At 32.9% G+C, this 20,055-nt stretch overlaps 2 protein-coding genes across 2 annotated transcripts; both read left to right on the top strand.

Moving 5' to 3' along the window:
- Window positions 1–3,152: 3,152 nt before the first annotated feature.
- LOC134282569 (neuroglobin-like) lies at window positions 3,153–6,232 on the top strand. Its single transcript, XM_062764972.1, has 4 exons — window positions 3,153–3,273; window positions 3,970–4,279; window positions 5,336–5,564; window positions 5,914–6,232. Exons 2-4 carry the CDS (start codon window positions 3,981–3,983, stop codon window positions 6,061–6,063), a joined length of 678 nt encoding a protein of 225 aa, XP_062620956.1. The 5' UTR covers window positions 3,153–3,273; window positions 3,970–3,980; the 3' UTR covers window positions 6,064–6,232.
- A 6,012-nt stretch (window positions 6,233–12,244) lies between these two features.
- Window positions 12,245–20,055, top strand: LOC134282529 (ras-related protein Rab-4B-like). The gene is made up of 7 exons (XM_062764932.1): window positions 12,245–12,259; window positions 12,748–12,850; window positions 13,019–13,133; window positions 17,801–17,863; window positions 18,185–18,339; window positions 18,964–19,059; window positions 19,308–20,055. Exons 1-7 carry the CDS (start codon window positions 12,245–12,247, stop codon window positions 19,421–19,423), a joined length of 663 nt encoding a protein of 220 aa, XP_062620916.1. The 3' UTR covers window positions 19,424–20,055.

Raw genomic sequence — 20,055 nt, 5'->3', positions numbered from 1 at the left:
GTGAAGGCGGAGAGATGAGTGGTTGCGGGCTGGGATTTGATCACCCAGTCGACGTACCTCTGGTGGTTAATTTCATTAAAAAAAACGTTGGTTACAGGTAGGGTCAGATTATCCTCTGAGACAACCATTATGGAAGATTAGTATTTGTTGATGTCCTTTTTCATCCTCTAACATTCATCACCACGCATCAGAACAGATGATACATAGATACATGTACAATTTGGTCTAAGTGGGTCTATGGATACTTCTGATTTCTTTATCTTCTCAGCTTGATGAAGGATCCTCTGGCTTTTCAATTTTGTTAGTATGAAAAGTAGGGCAGACACCACATATCCTTGTCTCCCTCCTGATTTCAAAAGAAAGCTCGTGTTTGAAGAGGTATCGATAAAACATTTCAATTCTACAAGTAAATCTTTTATCGTCAAATTAGATGGTATACCACAGTACCTTAGTATCTATCGAACTATCTTTATTGTCATTGCCAGTCAATATACTTATAAAATTAAAATCCATTTTAATTCTACCGATTCCAATATATTTCAAAGTATCAATAGTTCACTTTATGTGGTAAATGCATATCATACATTTTCAAAGTACAGTACCATAAGCTCGTTAATATACATGAAAGTTGTCGAACTCCTGAGTCTCAAAATTCAAAGTTTATGAGATAAAACTCTTTTGAGTACTTTGAAAAAGATCATGTGGGGTATAACGCTTTTGTTGGTGCTCATTTTATAAACTTGGGCATACCTCTACATTCTCGAAAAATATGCTGTAGTACATGTATATCGGCATTATAAAGTATTTTGAAAAAGTTAGATTGAAAGGTCCGTCATCGGTTACCATGGCATTTTACAAATACAATAGTGTAATGCAATACATGCACGAAATACCAATTAACAATTACAGTTGATAGCTATTTACATTCAAATGTCAAATCGATATATCCCAGGTAACTTGAAATAAAAAAACAAACAAAAGACTGCTATGTCTCTTTCATATTTGGGTGTTTTAATGATGATGTACGATAAAGTACAACTAGTAACTAGATTGTATGACAAATGAGGTGACCAGTTTTCCTACCGTCAACTTTTCTATTTTATTTGATAATATTTCGCTTTCACTGTCCAGAATATCATTTTTATGTCTCCAAATACACTCTCTTCTCAAGAGTATGCTCTACGCACGATTATATATTTTTTTGACCGAGGTAGCTCTACTGACAAATTGAACTTGCAGACATTTCAACATCGTTGTCACACAAGTCAGTATTTTGTAAATTGTATGCTCGTTATAATAACCTTGAAAGCAAACTACTGAGTCGTATCTGGGCCGACATGTTTTATACCTTACATTAGGTCTTTGTTTTTGTAATTTTCAAGACGGAATATTCCATGTAACTGAAAATCACTGGGCTTACGATGAGTGTCACTCGACGACACAGAATGCTTTCTTATGGCACGACAAATTCACAAAAATGAGATAAACCTAGTTTCACATTTGATAAACTAGGTTTATCGACTGTAAACTATAGTTTACAAACCGTAAACTATAGTTAACGATTCGATTCGTTAAGTATAGTTTTCATCTGTAAAACTATATTTAACGGTTGTTAACTATAGTTTACAATTAATCTAAGTTTATCTGTCTGTAATAAGCGTTAACAATAGATTTTGTTGATAAACATAGATTCACGTTTGTAAACTATAGTTTACAATCGTAAACTATAGTTAAGAATTGTTAATCATATATCACAAATCGTGAAACTATATTTATCAGATCGTTAACTATAGTTAACGGTTTATAAACTATAGTTTACAAATCGTGAAACTGTATTTATCAGATAATCTATGTTTTGCAATCGCAAATGATTGTTTTCGGTGTTAAATATAGTTTACGGTTGTGAAACATAGATTATCGCGTTAACTATGTTTTACAGATGTGAAATATAGATTAACGTTGTTAACTATAGTTTACGGTTTGTAAACTATAGTTTACAACCGATAAACCTAGTTTATCGATTGTGAAACTATGATTATCTCATTTTTGTGAATTGGCGTGCCATACTTTCTCTTTGAGAAAAACCCATGATAATTCACTGGATTTGCCAAAGAAGCCAATACCATATATTATAAATTTTCAAATCTCTTTTTATTTGCATTTTTACAATTTCAAGACAATTTTAGCCGGGCTTATTGCTCAAAGAGCAACTGCCGGCTTCTGTGATCCTGTTCAAGGCAGGATGTTGACCCCATAGTCGCCATTTTAAAGTTACGTACAAAAATATAGTTCTTACGTACTCTCAACCGCTTTTGAGATAATACAAACAATAAATAAAGCAACAAAAATAAAACGAAATTTTATCTATATAAAACAAACATAAGTAGTAATGACTTTGAAAACTTCATAAGTCAAAGAACGTAGTTCATTAGCGTAAGGATTTTTGATAATCAGTGTTACCGTAGTTCTCTACACGTACGAGGTAAAGCAGGAGAGGGAACCAGACTGGCCTGTTTGTTCACGTTCAGCTGCGGTACCAGATTAATTCTGATTCTGACAAAATCGGACCGTGGTATTAGGATTGAAAAACTCACTGTCAGTGTCTTATCATTTATATTGATAGTTTTAAAATAATTTTTTCATCAGAATATAAACGTGATTCATGTAAGAAATCCATTCTACTCTGTAAATGAGCCCGGCTCTCTGTACTTCTGAGTACTTTGATTACCCTTAAACCTAACCTACTAGTATTTTTATGATTATATATAAACAAAAATTCATATAAAATACGCTTATACTAGTATCTGCTAGTATACTAGTATTTATTGTATTCAGTATTTTATTAACAGAATCAATGGTAATATTTTTCATGAAATTACGATTTCTTGTAAGCATATGACAAATTCACTCAAGTTTCTGACGTTTTAATTTCAATTCTATTTAATATTTTTCATCATTTGTATGAACCTTTATACAGGAATATTCCTCAAACAAAGGGGTTTAGAAACATGTACGACTAATATCAAATAAAGCTTCAGCATGTTTTTCCTCCCACAAAAATTATGAGATATATATATTATCTCGACTTAACAGGAATGTTTGTATTCGGTTATAAAGGACATTTATTCAACAAATTAGTGTAGAATGACAATTTTCACCTTGTTACTCACGTAGTTATGAAAATAACATTAAACGGGCTGCTTCGTCTCTATGGTAACAACGTTAGAAAGTCATGAAAGAACCCACAGAAAAGGCTGAAGGGAGAACTAAAAAGTAAGACTTTTTTTAATATACATGTATGTGGTACCTGTTTGTGTTTTTATGTGTTTTATGTTACTAGTGTCACTAAATAGATTTTTTAAATCACTTTACATACTTCATTAATAGAAAAAGAGCTTCGTGTTATTCTGATTTTTAATGCATGTTTATCCAGCAAGAATTAAAAAATTTTGGAATGAGGATCGTTGCTCTGCATTTTTTAAAATTATTTTTAAATGTTTTTTTTTTAATTTATCTAATTTTTACTATGTGATATCATGGGGGATGAAATAATATGAAATATTGAAAACCCTGCAAGCAGAATCACTGTTACTTTGTTTAAAAATATTTGCATGCCATGATATTTCCCTGTGATAGAAACCACATAAAATTGTAACAAGCTTGTAGGTGTATTGCACCTGCATTGTTAAGCTAGAAAATTGATTTTATTATACAATATATGAATCTTTTTGTATAATAATTTTCTATTGTGACTGTCAGGAAAATGTAATGAAGCCAACAATAAGCTCGTGCTCGTTTTACAAAACAAGGAAATTCAAACATATTGGCTACCCGATACCTTCAATTGACTTGCTTTCTAAGAAAATCTTTAAAACATTTAATAATATTGGAATATATAACTTTTTAAAGACTTCTAAAAAGAACTTGAGAATTTCAAAAAATCTTTTGGCTTTTGGATTTCTCTTTCAGACAGGACAGACATGGGGTGCACACTGTCTATTAAAACTGACAAATGTCCGTCACCGTTTGACCCTGACGTCTATTTGATACGCCAACCATCAACACCTATAGAGAAAAAAGTGCCACTAGAAATCCGGAACAAGATTTCCAACTCCACAAACCCCTGCGTCCGGCGATCTCCGCAGCGGAAGTGGATAAGGAGCGTTTCTGTCATGGATACTAGGTGTTCCCTTACAACACGTGACAAATACCAGATCATCAAGTCCTGGAAGGCCATTGCCAGAGATCTACACTCCACAGGGGTTACCATGTTTCTTCGGTAACAAATAAATCATTTCTCGGTTTATTTAGGTTTAGAACTTCATTGGGCGTTCGTTAGAATTTAATGAATGATGCCCACTTTACAAAGAGACCTGATAAGGATTTAGGTATTTGTCTTCCTGTCCACATTTATGATGCTAGGAAATAAAACATTTTCAAAATCAGATTGCTTAAATTTCCAACCCTTCCAAATAATATACTATGATTTTGTTAGTTTATTGTGCATTTAGCTTAAACTTATTTTTAAAAAAAATCGCTTAAATATGACATAAAACGATTACTAATCTGACAAAAAAAAAATAGGATGGACAACCTAGATTGGTGGAGAGCTACAGTGCTACCCATTAAAAGGGTATATTTATTGCGCATAAAAAAGGATGCTTTTCTCGATTTATTTCTCCGTTTATTTTTGCTGCCTTCTCAAAATTGCCCCTAGCATATTCTTTTACTGCTTCCATAACAAAACATTTCCAAAAAATGTTATTTTGCAGTTAATTTGTTGTGAAGGAAGATAAAGAATATGTTAGAAAAACACGGTTAGTAATATTTTGAGAAACAAAGCACTTTTTGTTCATAACAAATATACATTTTTTTTCAGTTGATGGCACATTAGCTCTCTGGTCGTCCATCCTATTTTTTTTTCACAGCAGCGAGCTACAAATCTGCATTTAATTTTAAGAACGATATTTAATAACCTATTCTGAAGAATGTACTGTTTAGCTACATGGTTAGTTTGAATTACGTTTAAAATATGACAATATTTGGAGTCGTTGATGTCTGAAAATATAGCTATTGTACTATCCTTTTCAGCTCGGTGAAAGATGGTGTCATAGGAGTCACAGTTGTCAAATATGGCTTTTACAAATATTCATGCTCAAAGTGCAGCATTCGTATTGTCTTTATTAGCCAATGTTGCAATTAAGATAAAATGATTTATCAGTTACAATAATTGTCACCGTCTTAATTACATCAGGGATCGTTATAAAATATCGTACGCGTATTCGGGGTTATTTTTTTAAATTTTGATGCTTTTAGAATATCAATTCCATTTCAGAATGTTTCAAGAGAATGACGACTTACGTAAATTCTTTAAGTTTGGCGACTACAAAGAATCTTCCGACCTACTACAGAACAAAATTTTCCTGAACCACGTGACTTTAGTGATGCATACTTTTGACGAGGCCATTTGTTCAATGGGCGACACCGACTACGTAATGGAGATGTTGCGAGGAGTGGGGAAATCTCATAGGCGGCTACCAGAGTTTAACTTTATGATATTCAGTGTACGTTTGATTGAATACGTGTTGTAGTATCAAACGGCTTGAATTATTTGATTATTTGTAGACTTAAGAGCTGAATTTAGTGAAAATTGTAAGATTAATTCTTTTCATGAGAACAATATAATTGTTTTCAAAAAGAATATGTATGGGCGGTGACAATTGTTTCTATTTGAATCCTGATCTCTTTGAAAAATGTATTGTCTAGGTTTTCATATACAGGTATATCTAATCTGAATTTAGAGATTGTCATTCACTTGAAAACTTGAAAAAAAGACCTGTCTCATTAATGAACACTTAAAATGGAGACGTAAAACCTACTTAATATTGCTTACTTTTTGCATTTTTTTTTCAGAGAATAGAGGAACCGTTTTTGATTGCGGTGAAGGAGACTCTAGGAGATCGTTATTCAGCAAATATGGACAATATCTATCGAAAAACTGTAAAGTTTATCATACGAGAACTCTCGCAAGGATTTAACGATGCCCCCAAAGCCATAGACTAATGTGATCATAGTTTTCATACACAAGTGCCATTTAAACGTGTAAATAAAAGTATTGTGCATATTCTGACAATGTTTTAGCTCAGATGAGTTTAGCGTATTTTTATGATTATTTATTGTTATTTATACAGAAATAGCATGTGTGTCTTTTTTGGAGTCTGAAAGAATACAATGTGGATTCATCTAGTAGTAAAGCTGTTCAAAAATCCAATAATCGAATGCATGTTTCGAAATTCGAAAAGAATATTATGATTGAACTCCACAATCTGCAATTTGATCTGTTTCGCATGGACGTTAATCTGCAGGGCCGTAACTACCATTGAGGCAACGGAGGCAATTGCCTCCTCTAGATTTTTTTTTGGAAATAAGAAACACAACACAAGCAGCTGGATCAAAATTGATCATTTATTTGTTTGATTATAGCCACCTGAGCAATTTTTCAGCTATCCAGTGAGTGTCACCATTACCTATGCTCGGCGTTCAGGGCCATTGAGCAAAGAGGGATCTTTATCGTGCCACAGCTGTGACACGGGGCTTAACTTTAACTTAACTTTATGCGGTCTCATCCGAAGGACCAGTCCCCATGTCCCATAGCGAAATTCGAACTACGGCGATCGATCATTTTAGAACTGCATTTAGTACAGTGAAAACTATTCAGAATGAATCGACGGGTACGATATTCCCAGATACCCCTATTGACTTAAATAATTTTATCTTTTTCTTGGGAAAAGTCAGTTTCGTATTTATCATTGTTTATATTTACATTCAGAAGTTAAAATTCAATTGAAGCATCAGATGAGTATTGTGAGTTAACGTTAGTTGGTTGGTTATTGATTGATTCCTCTTTATCATTCATATTTTGCAGTCGTGTAATTGTCGCTGAAAAAATCTTAAAAATCAATTGTCACAAAAACAACCATTATCACGGATAACGGAATTGCTTCTTTCCATTTAACAGTTAAGTGTATATCTTAGCAGTAAACATGTCGTTCAAACAGTCATCACTGACGACGTTTTTCAGTAGAAATGACCGCAACAAAGACAAAGAATCTCAAAGTCCTCCCGTTGATTCTTCGGCTACGGCAACTAACGTTCAGTCTGAGCAATCGGCATCTGTTTCGCAGATATCGTCGAGCTACAAACTTGACAAAGTTAAAATAGTACATAAATAGGTAATATAATAAAGTGGTAAGCATTCTCAAAATCAAGGAAATGGTCCAAAATTGAGCCGTTTGAAGCAATTTTTTTGCGGGGGGCTTCGCCCCCCGCACCCCCGATCTTTGGGGGCCTCAATCGGCGGCCCCAAACCCCCGCCTCCTCTATCTTTTACCCCTAGTTACGGCCCTGATCTGCACGATTGTAAGTTGACCCGTTTAGTGTTGAACTTGTTCGAATAAAGCATTCAATTAATTTTAAACAACTATATGAAAAGAAATTTCTTGCTGTGACCTTTAAATTGACATAAAGATATAATGACGATTTGTCAATTCTCTTTCATTCCACCGAACTTTGATAAGACGCATCTCTTTCATATTTGAATATCCTATTACAGAAAAACATTGATTGAAAATTAACAAATAAACTTTATGATAAACATGGGTTCTTTTATATCGTCTTATTTATGAAGCAATATGATTATCCGTATTGATCAGATACGTACACGAGCGCATGCTTAATGTATTTTCTAAACAATACAGGCTATTGCCCAAGAAGTTGATCATATAAGGTTTTCAACAATTTTGCATATTGAAATCCCAGTTCATCAAAATTACAATTGAAATAATGAGTCTTTTAAACAAAGTGGTGTTGTTACCTACTTTGTCAGCGGGGACCAGTACTGGTCGTTTAATCTGTCTTATTCTTTTTTCACTTCTGTATTATTGAAGATTAGAGGGATAGGTGATTTTATATTGTCTCTCCATTGCTTAATCTGAGATTTCAACATCAATCTTATACTTTAGTTTCATGGAATAAATATAAAGTTAAAAATTTTAAACATCAAATTAAAACTTTTAATGTAATACACTCCATTCTGACATAGGATAACGGTCTTTTTTTTCACGTTTTCTCATCGCCCTGCGTAATCTTCCACAGAATTCGTAATGCCTGTAAAATCATGATGCCATTCAAAAGACAGGATTTCAATAAATATTGAACCTTTTGAAATAAGAGATCTGAGGTCCCGTCATTAGATATAGTTACATTGCCATAAAGTACGTGTTCAGCAGGACTGTATGGTTGTTGGGAACAGAAGAAATGAACACATTCGATTGTGTTTCAGATTGTGTTTCAGATGTGCGATATCTTGGGAAGCCCCATCGTCGGAAACCCACGGGTGATCTCGTCTTCACTTATCACCGGGGTGTAATTTCATTGCATACAACCAGACCCACGAAGTTGTGTGTAAATAAAAATGGCGACATCAATGATGTCAGTGTAATTTTTGCGACGAAAAAGATTTTGTCGACATAACACTCGTTTTAGAGTTCTTAAACTAATAACAATTCGATGATTTACTGCCAGAGAACACAAAATTTCTTTGTAAGTAAACCCCATATTAAAATACAAAGCAGCGGCTGTGTAAACATCCATCTTCTTAACCCAATAAAGATACAATAGCACTCACCTTTTGCAAAATAATTTATGTGGCGGCAGCCAGATATTAAGTGGTGGCCGCCAGATATATAAATGGCAGCCGCCAGGCCAAAATAAAAAATATCTTTGTTTCCCCCTAAAGCGACCGACCTAATTAAATCGCGCCTACTGAAAAGATTTTTTAAATAAGATGATTCAAAAATTTTTTTTTATTGTCAACCAAGTTTTATAAAATACAATTTCATCAAAATCAGTTTTTATCAGAACGGCCGACATTGTTTTACTGTGATTTTCAAGCATTTATTGGAAACAAAATAGCGTCCAGATGTGAATACAGAGAAGTAGTTCTTCATAAAACAACGGCGATGTTTCAATCTTATGCCTTTAGCTAACAAGAATTCTTCACTCTTGAAACAATTTGATAATAAAATTTACCATGACTAATTAAGAGTGTTTCGGAGATGTCTTGGCGTCTCCATGTGAGTGAATAAATTTTCGAAAGGGACGGTAAACAACGAACAAACAAATCTGTCTGTTGAATTTCATGCATATGTAATACATGGAAAGGCCAGCCTCATGAGCAGATGAGATGCCCACTTAGTGAACACATCATTCAATTTCATTGCATTTTATTTAATTTGAGTTTTGATCTAATAAACCCTATGTTTACTATATGCCATTATTGAATCATAGGAGTTGTAAATATGTCTGCATATTCATCCTGATAAATATAATTCAGTTGTACTTTTTCATGCCTTTATTTACGGGTTAAACTTCATGACTATGACATTGTTTTATATAGCATTTTTATCTTTTGTAGATTCGGTTTGGTTCATTTAAATATTGTTTAAATAAACTTTCCAAATAGTTTTGAAATCAAAATTCGGCTTCCTGAGACGTCCAGTGTATTTTTCTTTAATTAGGCCCTTGAAGATTGGTTGTTTCTTTGCTGTTAATCCCATCGAGATTTGTTGGGACGACATTTTGAACATTTCCCCATTGCTTCAAATTTAGACGTACTAAGCATTTTTTTGCCATTAAGCAGTGGGAGGGTCATAATCAATTTCAACTTTCTTTTTCCCGACTTTACGGCTTTAGCAGAATTATGTAGAAAAAAGGGTATTTTTATGACATCTTTGAAATCATATGAAAAGTAAACCGGATACCTATATCAAATTTGATATTGATTTAAAGAAGAGTCCACAAACAAACTAATTACCGTTTTCTGAGAGACTGTAGGCAATCTGGATACATTTTTTTCTGCCGAATATGAAAATAACTCCCATATTCATAACTGGTTTTCTTAATTTTTCATTGAAATTGACAGTTTAAAGTACAGTTTTGAATCTTGTTTACCTACAAATTAGGCCCCGAAACACCTTATTTGACCAAGCTAAAGTTGTAAAGCATCAATAATGGAATTTATTTCTCAAATTTGATAAATCTGTAGGCACCTTTCATTTACTAGATATTGACCTTAAGCAGTGGGGATCTTTTTTGAAAATAAGCCATTTTCAAGTCTTTGGTAAACTCCAAAATTAGCAAAATGCAAAATGCTCTAGAACCACTGCAAATCTCATGGCCCTCTAAAAGGTACATTGACTTTCTATGAGCACTGGAGGGTGATTGAAGGTTTGAAAAAATATACTCGGATGTCCAGTCTTTGCGTATTTGAGAATCTTGTCATTTTTTATTCGATTTGTTTAAATGTACTCTGGCGTGAGATATTTCACAAGTTCATCTAAATTACAGTTGTGAATTAATTAATCATGAATTTTGCTTTAAACGGCATATGTATGATACTTAGCATTTTGTTCTCAAATCACTTTCTTTTGTACTTTTCTTATTTATAAATGTAATTTTCCATTAAATTTTAGAATGTATTTTTAAAGCTGCTGTCAGAAAATAAAATTGTTTACCTACCTACCGACCCAACTTGAGAATTTAGGGTCGGGTTGGGGGAAACAAAGATATTTTTAATTCGGCCCCAGATAAAATATTTTTTCCTTTGTGGCAACAACGGGCTTCCGTAGGTTTTGATATAAGGAGCCCCAGCCCCCTTTTTTCCGACATAACTTTTTACTAAAGAAAATGTTTATTGAAAGCCCCCCCCCCCATTTTTGTTGAAGTATAGTCAAATAAGGATAAAAAACATATAAAGTATGTTTGAGTAAAATAAAAAATTGGTACTGAAAGAAGTTTGAACCAAACAATTTACCAATCACCCCTCCCCACCTCCAAATAGGATTTTCGAGTTTGGACAAACAAATTTCCTGGAGTTGGGGGGGTCAATTTTTTCGGGTTAGTTGATTTTTTTTTTCTCTGACTGACCCTGGCCCAGTGGCAGACATAATAAGAATAAAAATTCGGAATCCTGTAAGACGCGGTGTTGGTTTCAACTTTTATAATTTGAACAAGAAGCAAGAAGTCTCGCGAGAAACGCATTAAAATTTTCATGATTCTGCTTTGTGACTTGTACAACAGACACAGTGCTAATGTGACAGAATGTCAGAGACTTACGGTATGCTAACAGTCATTTACATTACAAGTTGGTTTTTATAGATGTATCATTGAAAGGTTATTTCATTTTATGAGGCACACAGAAAAATGTTGAATGTACACGGAAGTCTAAACTAGTCCCCTTCCCTCAGTTGCAAGCCAAACAGCTGATCAATATATTGTATAGTTTTTCTTAAAGAATGCAAATTGCATGTTATCCCCTAGTGTATATTAAAAAGCGTATGTTTAGAAATGTGACTTTTTATTTGAAAATAAATTAGCTAATGTATTATGACTAATGAATAGTGTAAACATACAGCAGTGATCAGCTGTTCATGAAGTTGAACTTGAAGACTTAGGTAGATGTATATTATTTACTCATAATATGTTTTATGGTGTGACCGTTGGGGCGAACGCAGTTGTACCATTAAAAACACTTGAAAAATATTAATCAGCCTGTTCAGACGTCAAGCCGCACGAGACATCTGGACTAGTTGTGACGTCACACGACGTCATGGAGCTTGTCGAGCTTACGGAGACAGAAACTTTAGACCTAGTGCAATATTGGCCGAAAAAAAAATTGCAGAGTTATTTTTTGTTTCTTTGAAAGTTTTCGGCAAACTGAAAGCCTTTTATGCTTTACGTTATTATTTATTTATTTTTCGCGCAAAGGACATTGGGTAGTGCAGGAATTCTGGGAATGTTTCACAGAGAAATTTGCCTAACGTATGTACAGATTTCAATCCAAATTTCCTCTGTTCATACACGTTAGTCTATTGAGATCGCTTTGCAAAGCGACGCTCGCTGCGCTCGCTATAAGGTAATACTACAATTCAGCAATAATGAAGTAATGAATGATCAAAATGAAGAATCTTCAAAGCGAAGATAAATTAAAAGAAAATCTGTGTGTTGTCTCTCTATAGATGCAAATAATAAATGAAATGGAAGCCAAATAACTTTACATATTTTCTGTGGGGTATATATAAATAATCTACAGGTTTAAACAGGATTGATAAATAATTAATTCTAACAGTGACATTAAATTTGTTGATTGACATGTATTTTGAAAGTATGAAATGAAGCAGCAGTAATGAAAACAGAAGAGGTTTGACTACTTCATTTATTAAATTTAGATTTTTTGGGGATAAAATAAATATTATAGACTGTTAAGGGAGAAATAACAAATTAACCAGGTCTGAGCAGAGTTGTCACACTAATGGATCACAACAGTGACATCAAATTTGTTGATTGACATGTATGTAATAGTATGTCTAAATTTTTAAAGTTCCCATTAATGTATACAGTCTATGGTTTTTTTACTTCACTTTATTAAATTTACATTTTTAAACAATGACTTATTTAAGTCCATGTAGGATAGCATTAAAAGCATTAATACAATTTCTTTTACAGATTTTCACACAAGTTTTTACACTCAAGACCTGAAAATTTGAGATATTGTAATAGTATGTCTAAATTTTTAAAGTTCCCATTACTGTATACTGTCTATGGCATTTATTTCATCATTAAGTACACTTTGCAGTGAGAATTAATACATTTTTAAACAATATATATATGTCCATGTAGATTTAAAAGCATTCTTACAATTTCTTTAATGTTTTTTTTCACACATTTTTAGTCATTGGTAGTGCTGGAACAGGAAAATCCTGCATACTTCATCAGTTCATTGAAAATAAATGTAAGTTCTGGTGTAAATTGTGTTTAATTTATTCTGCTGAAGATCTATAAAATTAGTAAATATTTATTCATTTATTAATATTATATTTATTATAATTTGAATACATTGAAAATGGTTAACATGCACAACTAAGAAAGTAAAATATTTATAATTTGTTTTTTTTTTCAGTTAAAAAGGATTCAAACCATACAATTGGGGTAGAGTTTGGAAGCAAGGTTGTGAATGTTGGAGGGAAATCTGTAAAACTTCAAATCTGGGACACAGCCGGACAGGAACGATTCCGGTAATACAGGTTACAGGGTCAACTTATTTTGTAATACAGGTTACAGAGTCATTTCATTTTGTAATACAGGTTACAGGGTCAACTCATCTGGCAATACATGTTACAAGGGAAATTCATCTTGTAATACAGGTTACAGGATCAATTCATCTAGAACATGTGATACAGGTTACAGGGTCACCTTATCTAGCAATACAGGTTACACAAACAGGGTCAACTCATCTTATAAGACAGGTTACAGGGGCAGCTCATTTTGTATTACAGGTTACAGGGGCAGCTCATCTTGTAATGCAGGTTACAGGGTCAGCTCATTTTGAAATGCAGGTTACAGGGTCAGCTCATTTTGAAATACAGGTTACAGGGTCAAGTCATCTAGCAATACAGGTTACAGGGTCAGCTCATCTAGCAAAACAGGTTACAAGGTCAGCTCATCTTGTAATGCAGACTACAAGGTCAACTCATCTGGCAATACATGTTACACAGTCAACTTGTCTTGTAATGCAGGTTACAGGGTCAACTCATCTATCAATACAGGTTACACAGTCAACTCATTTTTTAATACAGGTTACAAAGTCAACTCACCTAGCAATACAGGTTACAGGGTCAACTCACCTTGTAATACAGGTTACAGGGTCAACTCATCTGGCAATACAGGTTACACAGTCAGCCTGTCTTGTAATGCAGGCTACAGCATCAACTCATCTAGCAATACAGGTTACAGGGTCAACTCATCTTGTAATACAGGTTACACAGTCAACTCATCTTGTAATACAGGTTACAGGGTAATTTCATCTATCAATACAGGTTACACAGTCAACACATCTTGTAATACAGGTTACACAGTCAACTCACCTTGTAATACAGGTTACAGGTTCAACTCACCTTGTATTACAGATTACAGGGTCAACTCATCTTGTAATGCAAGCTACAGGGTCAACTCATCTTGTAATACAGGTTACAGGGTCAACTTATCTTGTAATGCAGGCTACAGGGTCAGCTCATCTAGCAATACAGGTTACAGGGTCATCTCATCTTGTAATACAGGTTACAGGATCAACTCATCTAACAATACAGGTTACAGGGTCAGCTCATCTAGCAAAACAGGTTACAAGGTCAACTTTCTTGTAGTGCAGGCTACAGGGTCAGCTCATCATGTAATGCAGGTTACATGGTCAACTCATCTTGTAATACAGGTTACAGGGTCATCTCATCTTGTAATACAGGTTACAGGGTCAACTCATCTTGTAATACAGGTTACAGGGTCAACTAATCTAACAATACAGGTTACATGGTCATCTCATATTATATGCAGGTTACAGGGGCTCATCTTGTATGAAGGTTACAGGGTCATCTCATCTGATAATACAGGTTACAGGGTCAACTCACCTTGTATTACAGATTACAGGGTCAACTCATTTTGTAATGCAGGCTACAAGGTCAACTCATCTTGTAATACAGGTTACAGGGTCAACTCATCTGGTAATATAGGTTACAGGCCTGAGGGTCATAAAGTATAGATAAGTAGAGAATACAGCCATAGCAGCCTTTAGTACAGCTACAGGTAACATAATAGAATCTGGTAATACAATTACTCATACTAGGTCTTTGAATCTAATCGTTTAGGTAATGGATTTTTAATATCATGAAGAAAGGATAAAAGATCATGGCATCAAGTTATACATGTTACATGGTCACAGCAATGACAGGATCCTATAATATGAGTTATGATTGATTACACAGTTTTTGACATAATAAATCCTTGTTTGGCAAAGCAATACCATATTCCAATACAGATTTATTCACCAGGATGGCTCTGTATTATGTCACAACTAAGTGATGTGTACAGAATGTATCCTTTTAAAGACTTCAACAAGATTTTTACTAATGTCAGCAAGGCTTCATATAATAGTCAAAATATCATTCACCATCATAAACATGTATTCTCAGTATAATATCATCACAGTTAAAGATGGGAACAACCAAAAAAACATTTGTTTACATCAGTTTTATGCCGAAAAATATTGTGTTTAGTTTTAAATGGATATGCAAACCTTGAAGCATTGTTAATCCACCACATAGTTAAGGGGTTAGCTTTTTATGAAAATCAGAGTATATTTAAATAACATTTCAGACTTTTGAATAATTTAAAAAATAAAATTGAATATTCTTAAGTAAATTTAAGTGGCTATGCACTTTCTATTCTGTTGTTATTCCTTTCAGGTCAGAGTAAGTGAAATGTAGTACAAATATATTGTTCTATTTAGTTAACCCCTTGACTTTGGAGGACTAAGAAAAAAATGCAACTTAAGAAATTTTGTTTTAAAAGGTGTTGAACACAAAGTAAAGTCATTAATTTACTTCTGATTTTTTTTTTCAAGTTGTACATACCTAGTATGTAATTAAACCAATCATTTTTTTTTATTTGGATTATTGTACTTGTAGCATATATTGAATACATGTGATTTGTCCTCCTGTAGTCAAGTGAAATATTTATTACTATTTTCAAATACAGTAAAACTCGTTTAGTACGAACACGGATATAGCGAATTTTTTTGGAACCCCGGCAAAATTCTTAACAAATTTTTGTAAAATTTTACGGTTATAACGAACTCTGATATAACGAATTTACGGATATAGCGAACTGATTTTGAGTCCCGTTGAGGTTAAATATAATGAAATTTACATCTTTTATAACGAACTTTCAAAGATAATAAAAAAATTGATAAATTGAACTTATTTATTTCCTTTTAGTATTTGTATATAAAACTCAATTCATAAGAAAACCTTAGTTGTCGAAGATTTGTTTTGATATATTTGCTTCACAAACATAGGTGGAAGTAATACTTGAAAGAAAACATGCATATTGCGAATTCGCTATAATGGTTATACGAATTCGTTATACGGATATACAGGGTTCGACACTAACTTTTTTAGGCTTTGGTCCGGCCGGACTAGTGTTTCTTTACTTTTACTAGTCCGCAGGAAATTTTATGAGTCTGTCAATTATATAAATAATTAAGTAGAATTAACATTGCAATGTACTTTTTATACTTTTTTGAAATAAACAAAACATTTATATGAAATGTTTTATACCAAGATTCATTGAAAATCTCGCCATCAAGATTCGAACTATGATCATATAATATTCCCGATCGCATTTGTTCTTCTGTATGCATTATTATATCATACAAACATTCGACATCTTTCTTTATGTGTCATCCTAAATCATGATCGCTAAAATGTTTAATTTATGTGTCATCCTAAATCATGATCGCTAAAATGTTTAATTTCATATCTTCGAGTCCTAAAATTAAGCTCCAAATTGACTCAGAATTATGTAAAAGCTAAAAATAAACAAGGGCTTTTCCAGTGAAAGTTGTTGAGATATCTCTTGGTAAATGTGTGTGTGTTATCAAATCTTCCCCAGAAAAATTCATTAGTCTCTCTTCTCTAATTAGCCACAAATTTTTTTAGTCCGAAAGAAAATGTATTAGTGTGAGACTAACGTTAACGTTAATGTCAAAATGATATAAAATTGGATATATCGAATTTGATTTTGTATAATGTTTTTTTTTTCAACAATCAGTTTGCAGGACTTGCAATATATTTTTTTAATGCAGTAATGAAGAAAAATTAAATGAAAATAACCGATGTATTACAGTATTAGTTTGTTTCATTTGCTTGCACCTAGTAGCATGCAGGATAATATTACTATTATGAGTAAATTTATAAAAATCTGTGAAGTTTAGTGGGTTAATATATTGATTGGGTTTGAGGTCAACATTTGATTTTTGAACCTGAGGTGAAAATGTTGAAGATGTTGCCCAGATCCCAGATTAAAACTATTTTGTTATATATGTACCCTTCACTTTAAGTCAGAATATTAAAGTGAAAATATTTGAACAGATTTGATCAATATATAAATAACTTTCTCTGCAACATTTTGGTTTTATCAATAAAAATGATATAAAAACAAGCACTGAAAAAATCATCCAAAATTTATTACATCACAGAACATAATCCTTCTATGATGCCATCTCTTTTATATAGCATAATATTGCTCTTGAAACTTTGCCTATTTCCATGTTGCTGTATTGAACAATGAGTAATAACTAAGTGTAACATAGCACAGACTCTGCCAGTTAACAATAAAATTGTCAGACCTATGCCAAAATTGTTTACCTTGTTGAACTTTTATTTCTTATAAATATATTGATATTTATAAGGGTACAATAGTACATGTAACATATATTATATTCAAATTTATTTTGTTTTCAATTCTTATATACATGTACCTTCTTTTGTTTGCTCAGAATGAGTTCTTCAATATATTTCAGTAAAAGAAGTCTCACAGATCATAATTCCCTTTCCTTTGTATAATTTATGAATTTTTAAAAAAAATATGACATGATGTCACATTGTTTTATCTTAATTATTATTTTTTATGTTTTTGGGTTGGATGGGGATTGGGGATTAAAATGACACATTTATATTCATTTGTATAATCAATTTTGTTTGTTGATTTAAAGGATGAGTTTGTTTCTTTTTTAATTTACCTAGTATTAAATTGTACATGATTGAAATAATTTGATGCTTATGAAAAGATTGACTTGTCCTCAATAAAAATGTAATGCTTTTAAGAAGTGACACTTGATACACTTTTACTGTAGCTCTGTGACCAGAAGTTACTACAGAGGAGCTGCTGGTGCCCTGTTAGTGTATGACATCACAAGGTAATGGCTAAACAGATGTTTACTTTCTGCCTCCGCTCTTGTTTCCTTTCTGTTCTTCAATCCATATTTTCATTGGGTTAATTTTTCATATAATTTAGTATAAATTTAATGTGATGATGGAAGAAAAAGGAAATCCAGATAAAATTTCTCCCAAATTATTTAAATTGATTGATTTCATTTAATTTTCTAGAGGCCCAGTGAAAATTTGGCACGACAGACCTGTTTTTAACAATGTGAATACATGTATTCAGCTATTTTAGTAATGTTCTAAGGAAAATGCTGTTATGATGACTCATTTTCAAGGTTTTGTGTCTTTTTTAGTCGAGAGACTTACAATGCCCTGACAAACTGGCTGACCGATGCTAGGACTCTGGCCAGTCCAAACATTGTCATCGTGTTAGTGGGAAACAAGAAGGACTTGGAACAGGAGAGGGAAGTCACCTTTCTTGAGGCCAGCAGATTCGCACAGGAAAATGGTTTGTGTCAAAGCTTGGAAAAATAAAGTTTTCAGACTATAATAATTAACTAGAGGTACTGTGAGCAATGAGCTCACTAGATTATACTCCCTGCCTCCCATATGATTATAATTGCAAAGTCCATGTTTTGCACTGGGAGACCTGCAATAAGTGTAAGATCAAAAAGTAAAATAAGGGGGGCAGAATGGCATTATGTAATAAAGAATCTGTGAAAGCATCATTGAATTTTATTCAGTGGTATAGGAGGAGTTATGGATAAGAGATTATAGAAAAAATTGCTATGTCCATATTTTGCTCTTGGAATCCCAAAAATATGTGTCCAATCAAAAAGTAAAATAGGAGGTGCACAATGGTGCTGTACAACAAAGATTCTGTGAAAGTCTCAATAAATTTCATTCAGTGGTAAATAAGAAGTTGTGGATTCAGTGTTCTAGAGTAGCTTTATATGGGACTTGTTTTGCTGACTGTCTTGCTTCTTGCCCATTAATTTAAGCTTAATCTGCTATATTCTGAAACATTCAGATGCATTCAACATCAAATTTTTTAAGTTATTCAACAGTTTTTTCATGATTTGATATATCATTTCCTTAGTTCATTTTAACCATGATTTTAACTAAATTTTAGAACTGATGTTTTTGGAAACAAGTGCTTTGACTGGAGAAAATGTAGAAGAAACCTTCCTCAAATGTGCCAGATCTATTTTAACAAAAATAGAATCAGGTAAAACTAATATAATGATGTTGTATGTATTACATGTAATTGTAGCCCTGGCTGTTATAGTAAACACATTGTTCACACTCTTCAATAGCAGATGATTCATTAAACATGCTTAATTTGGGGGATTTTTTTTGAAAGTTGCATATATAAAAGACCAAAATGATATAAATTATATTTTGAAACATTTTCATTTAAAAAAAATGTATTCATATGTATAAACACAATGTAGTTCCCTTTATTTTGGTTTTAAGGAGAACTTGATCCAGAGCGGATGGGGTCTGGAATTCAATACGGAGACACCTCTCTGAGGAGAATTCCAAAGGAGACATTTGGACCTAGCGGGAAGCGACCAGACTGTGCGTGCTGAGAGTACACCTTCTTTATCTAACGAGATCTGACTTCATAGCTGTGTATCCATCCAAGTGTCATATCATTGCCTTTGTCGCAATTCGCTGATTATAGTCTATATTTGTCTAAATGTACAGGCTTGTACTGGTGTGGCATGACATTTTCATGAGTTGTGTTATTTAAAAGATGTGATTTATATGAGAAAAGAAATATTTAAAAGATGTGATCTGTGAAAAAAGAAGTTTAGGAGCTTTAGTTTTGAAAGATAATGTCTGAAATTCATGAACGCACAATGTTTATTATGCATATTTTTTGTCAATGATTTGTTTAAGGTATAAATCAAGCTTCTAAAGAAACCAAACACCAAAACAAAAAGATGCCAGGCAGTGTTGTAAAATGTAACAAATTTAATTTCAATCTGAAGTGAGTTACATTTACTTTCAATTACAATACTAGTATGTAGAATTTTGTGTAGTGTAGCATAAACTCTGCTTCATTATAAGCAAAACAGTGTATTTATTATAATGTGTGATGTAATGTCACTTTAATCTTAAATAGGAATTAATATACATGTAATATGTTTGATCTTGAATTCATCTTTCTGCATCATGCTTAGATGTAAGGAATGCTATTTTATATGCAACCAAGTCA

Source organism: Saccostrea cucullata, unplaced genomic scaffold (assembly GCF_032062105.1).
Source record: "Saccostrea cucullata isolate Sc308-1 unplaced genomic scaffold, CSIRO_AGI_Scuc_v1 ctg297, whole genome shotgun sequence".
In the NCBI taxonomy this organism is placed as follows: Eukaryota; Metazoa; Mollusca; class Bivalvia; order Ostreida; family Ostreidae; genus Saccostrea; species Saccostrea cuccullata.
Note: the sequence above shows the minus strand (reverse complement) of the source record. Positions and strands in the feature narration are given on the sequence as shown.

Excerpts from the sequence above, each read along its gene's own strand:
- LOC134282529 (XM_062764932.1), top strand. Across the intron at positions 12,851-13,018 it reads TCAGTTCATTGAAAATAAAT|TTAAAAAGGATTCAAACCAT; the intron begins GTAAGTTCTGGT and ends TTTTTTTTTCAG. Across the intron at positions 17,864-18,184 it reads TTAGTGTATGACATCACAAG|TCGAGAGACTTACAATGCCC; the intron begins GTAATGGCTAAA and ends TGTCTTTTTTAG.
- LOC134282569 (XM_062764972.1), top strand. The coding sequence starts at position 3,981 with ATGGGGTGCACACTGTCTATTAAAACTGACAAATGTCCGTCACCGTTT. Across the intron at positions 4,280-5,335 it reads GGGGTTACCATGTTTCTTCG|AATGTTTCAAGAGAATGACG; the intron begins GTAACAAATAAA and ends ATTCCATTTCAG. Across the intron at positions 5,565-5,913 it reads TTAACTTTATGATATTCAGT|AGAATAGAGGAACCGTTTTT; the intron begins GTACGTTTGATT and ends TTTTTTTTTCAG.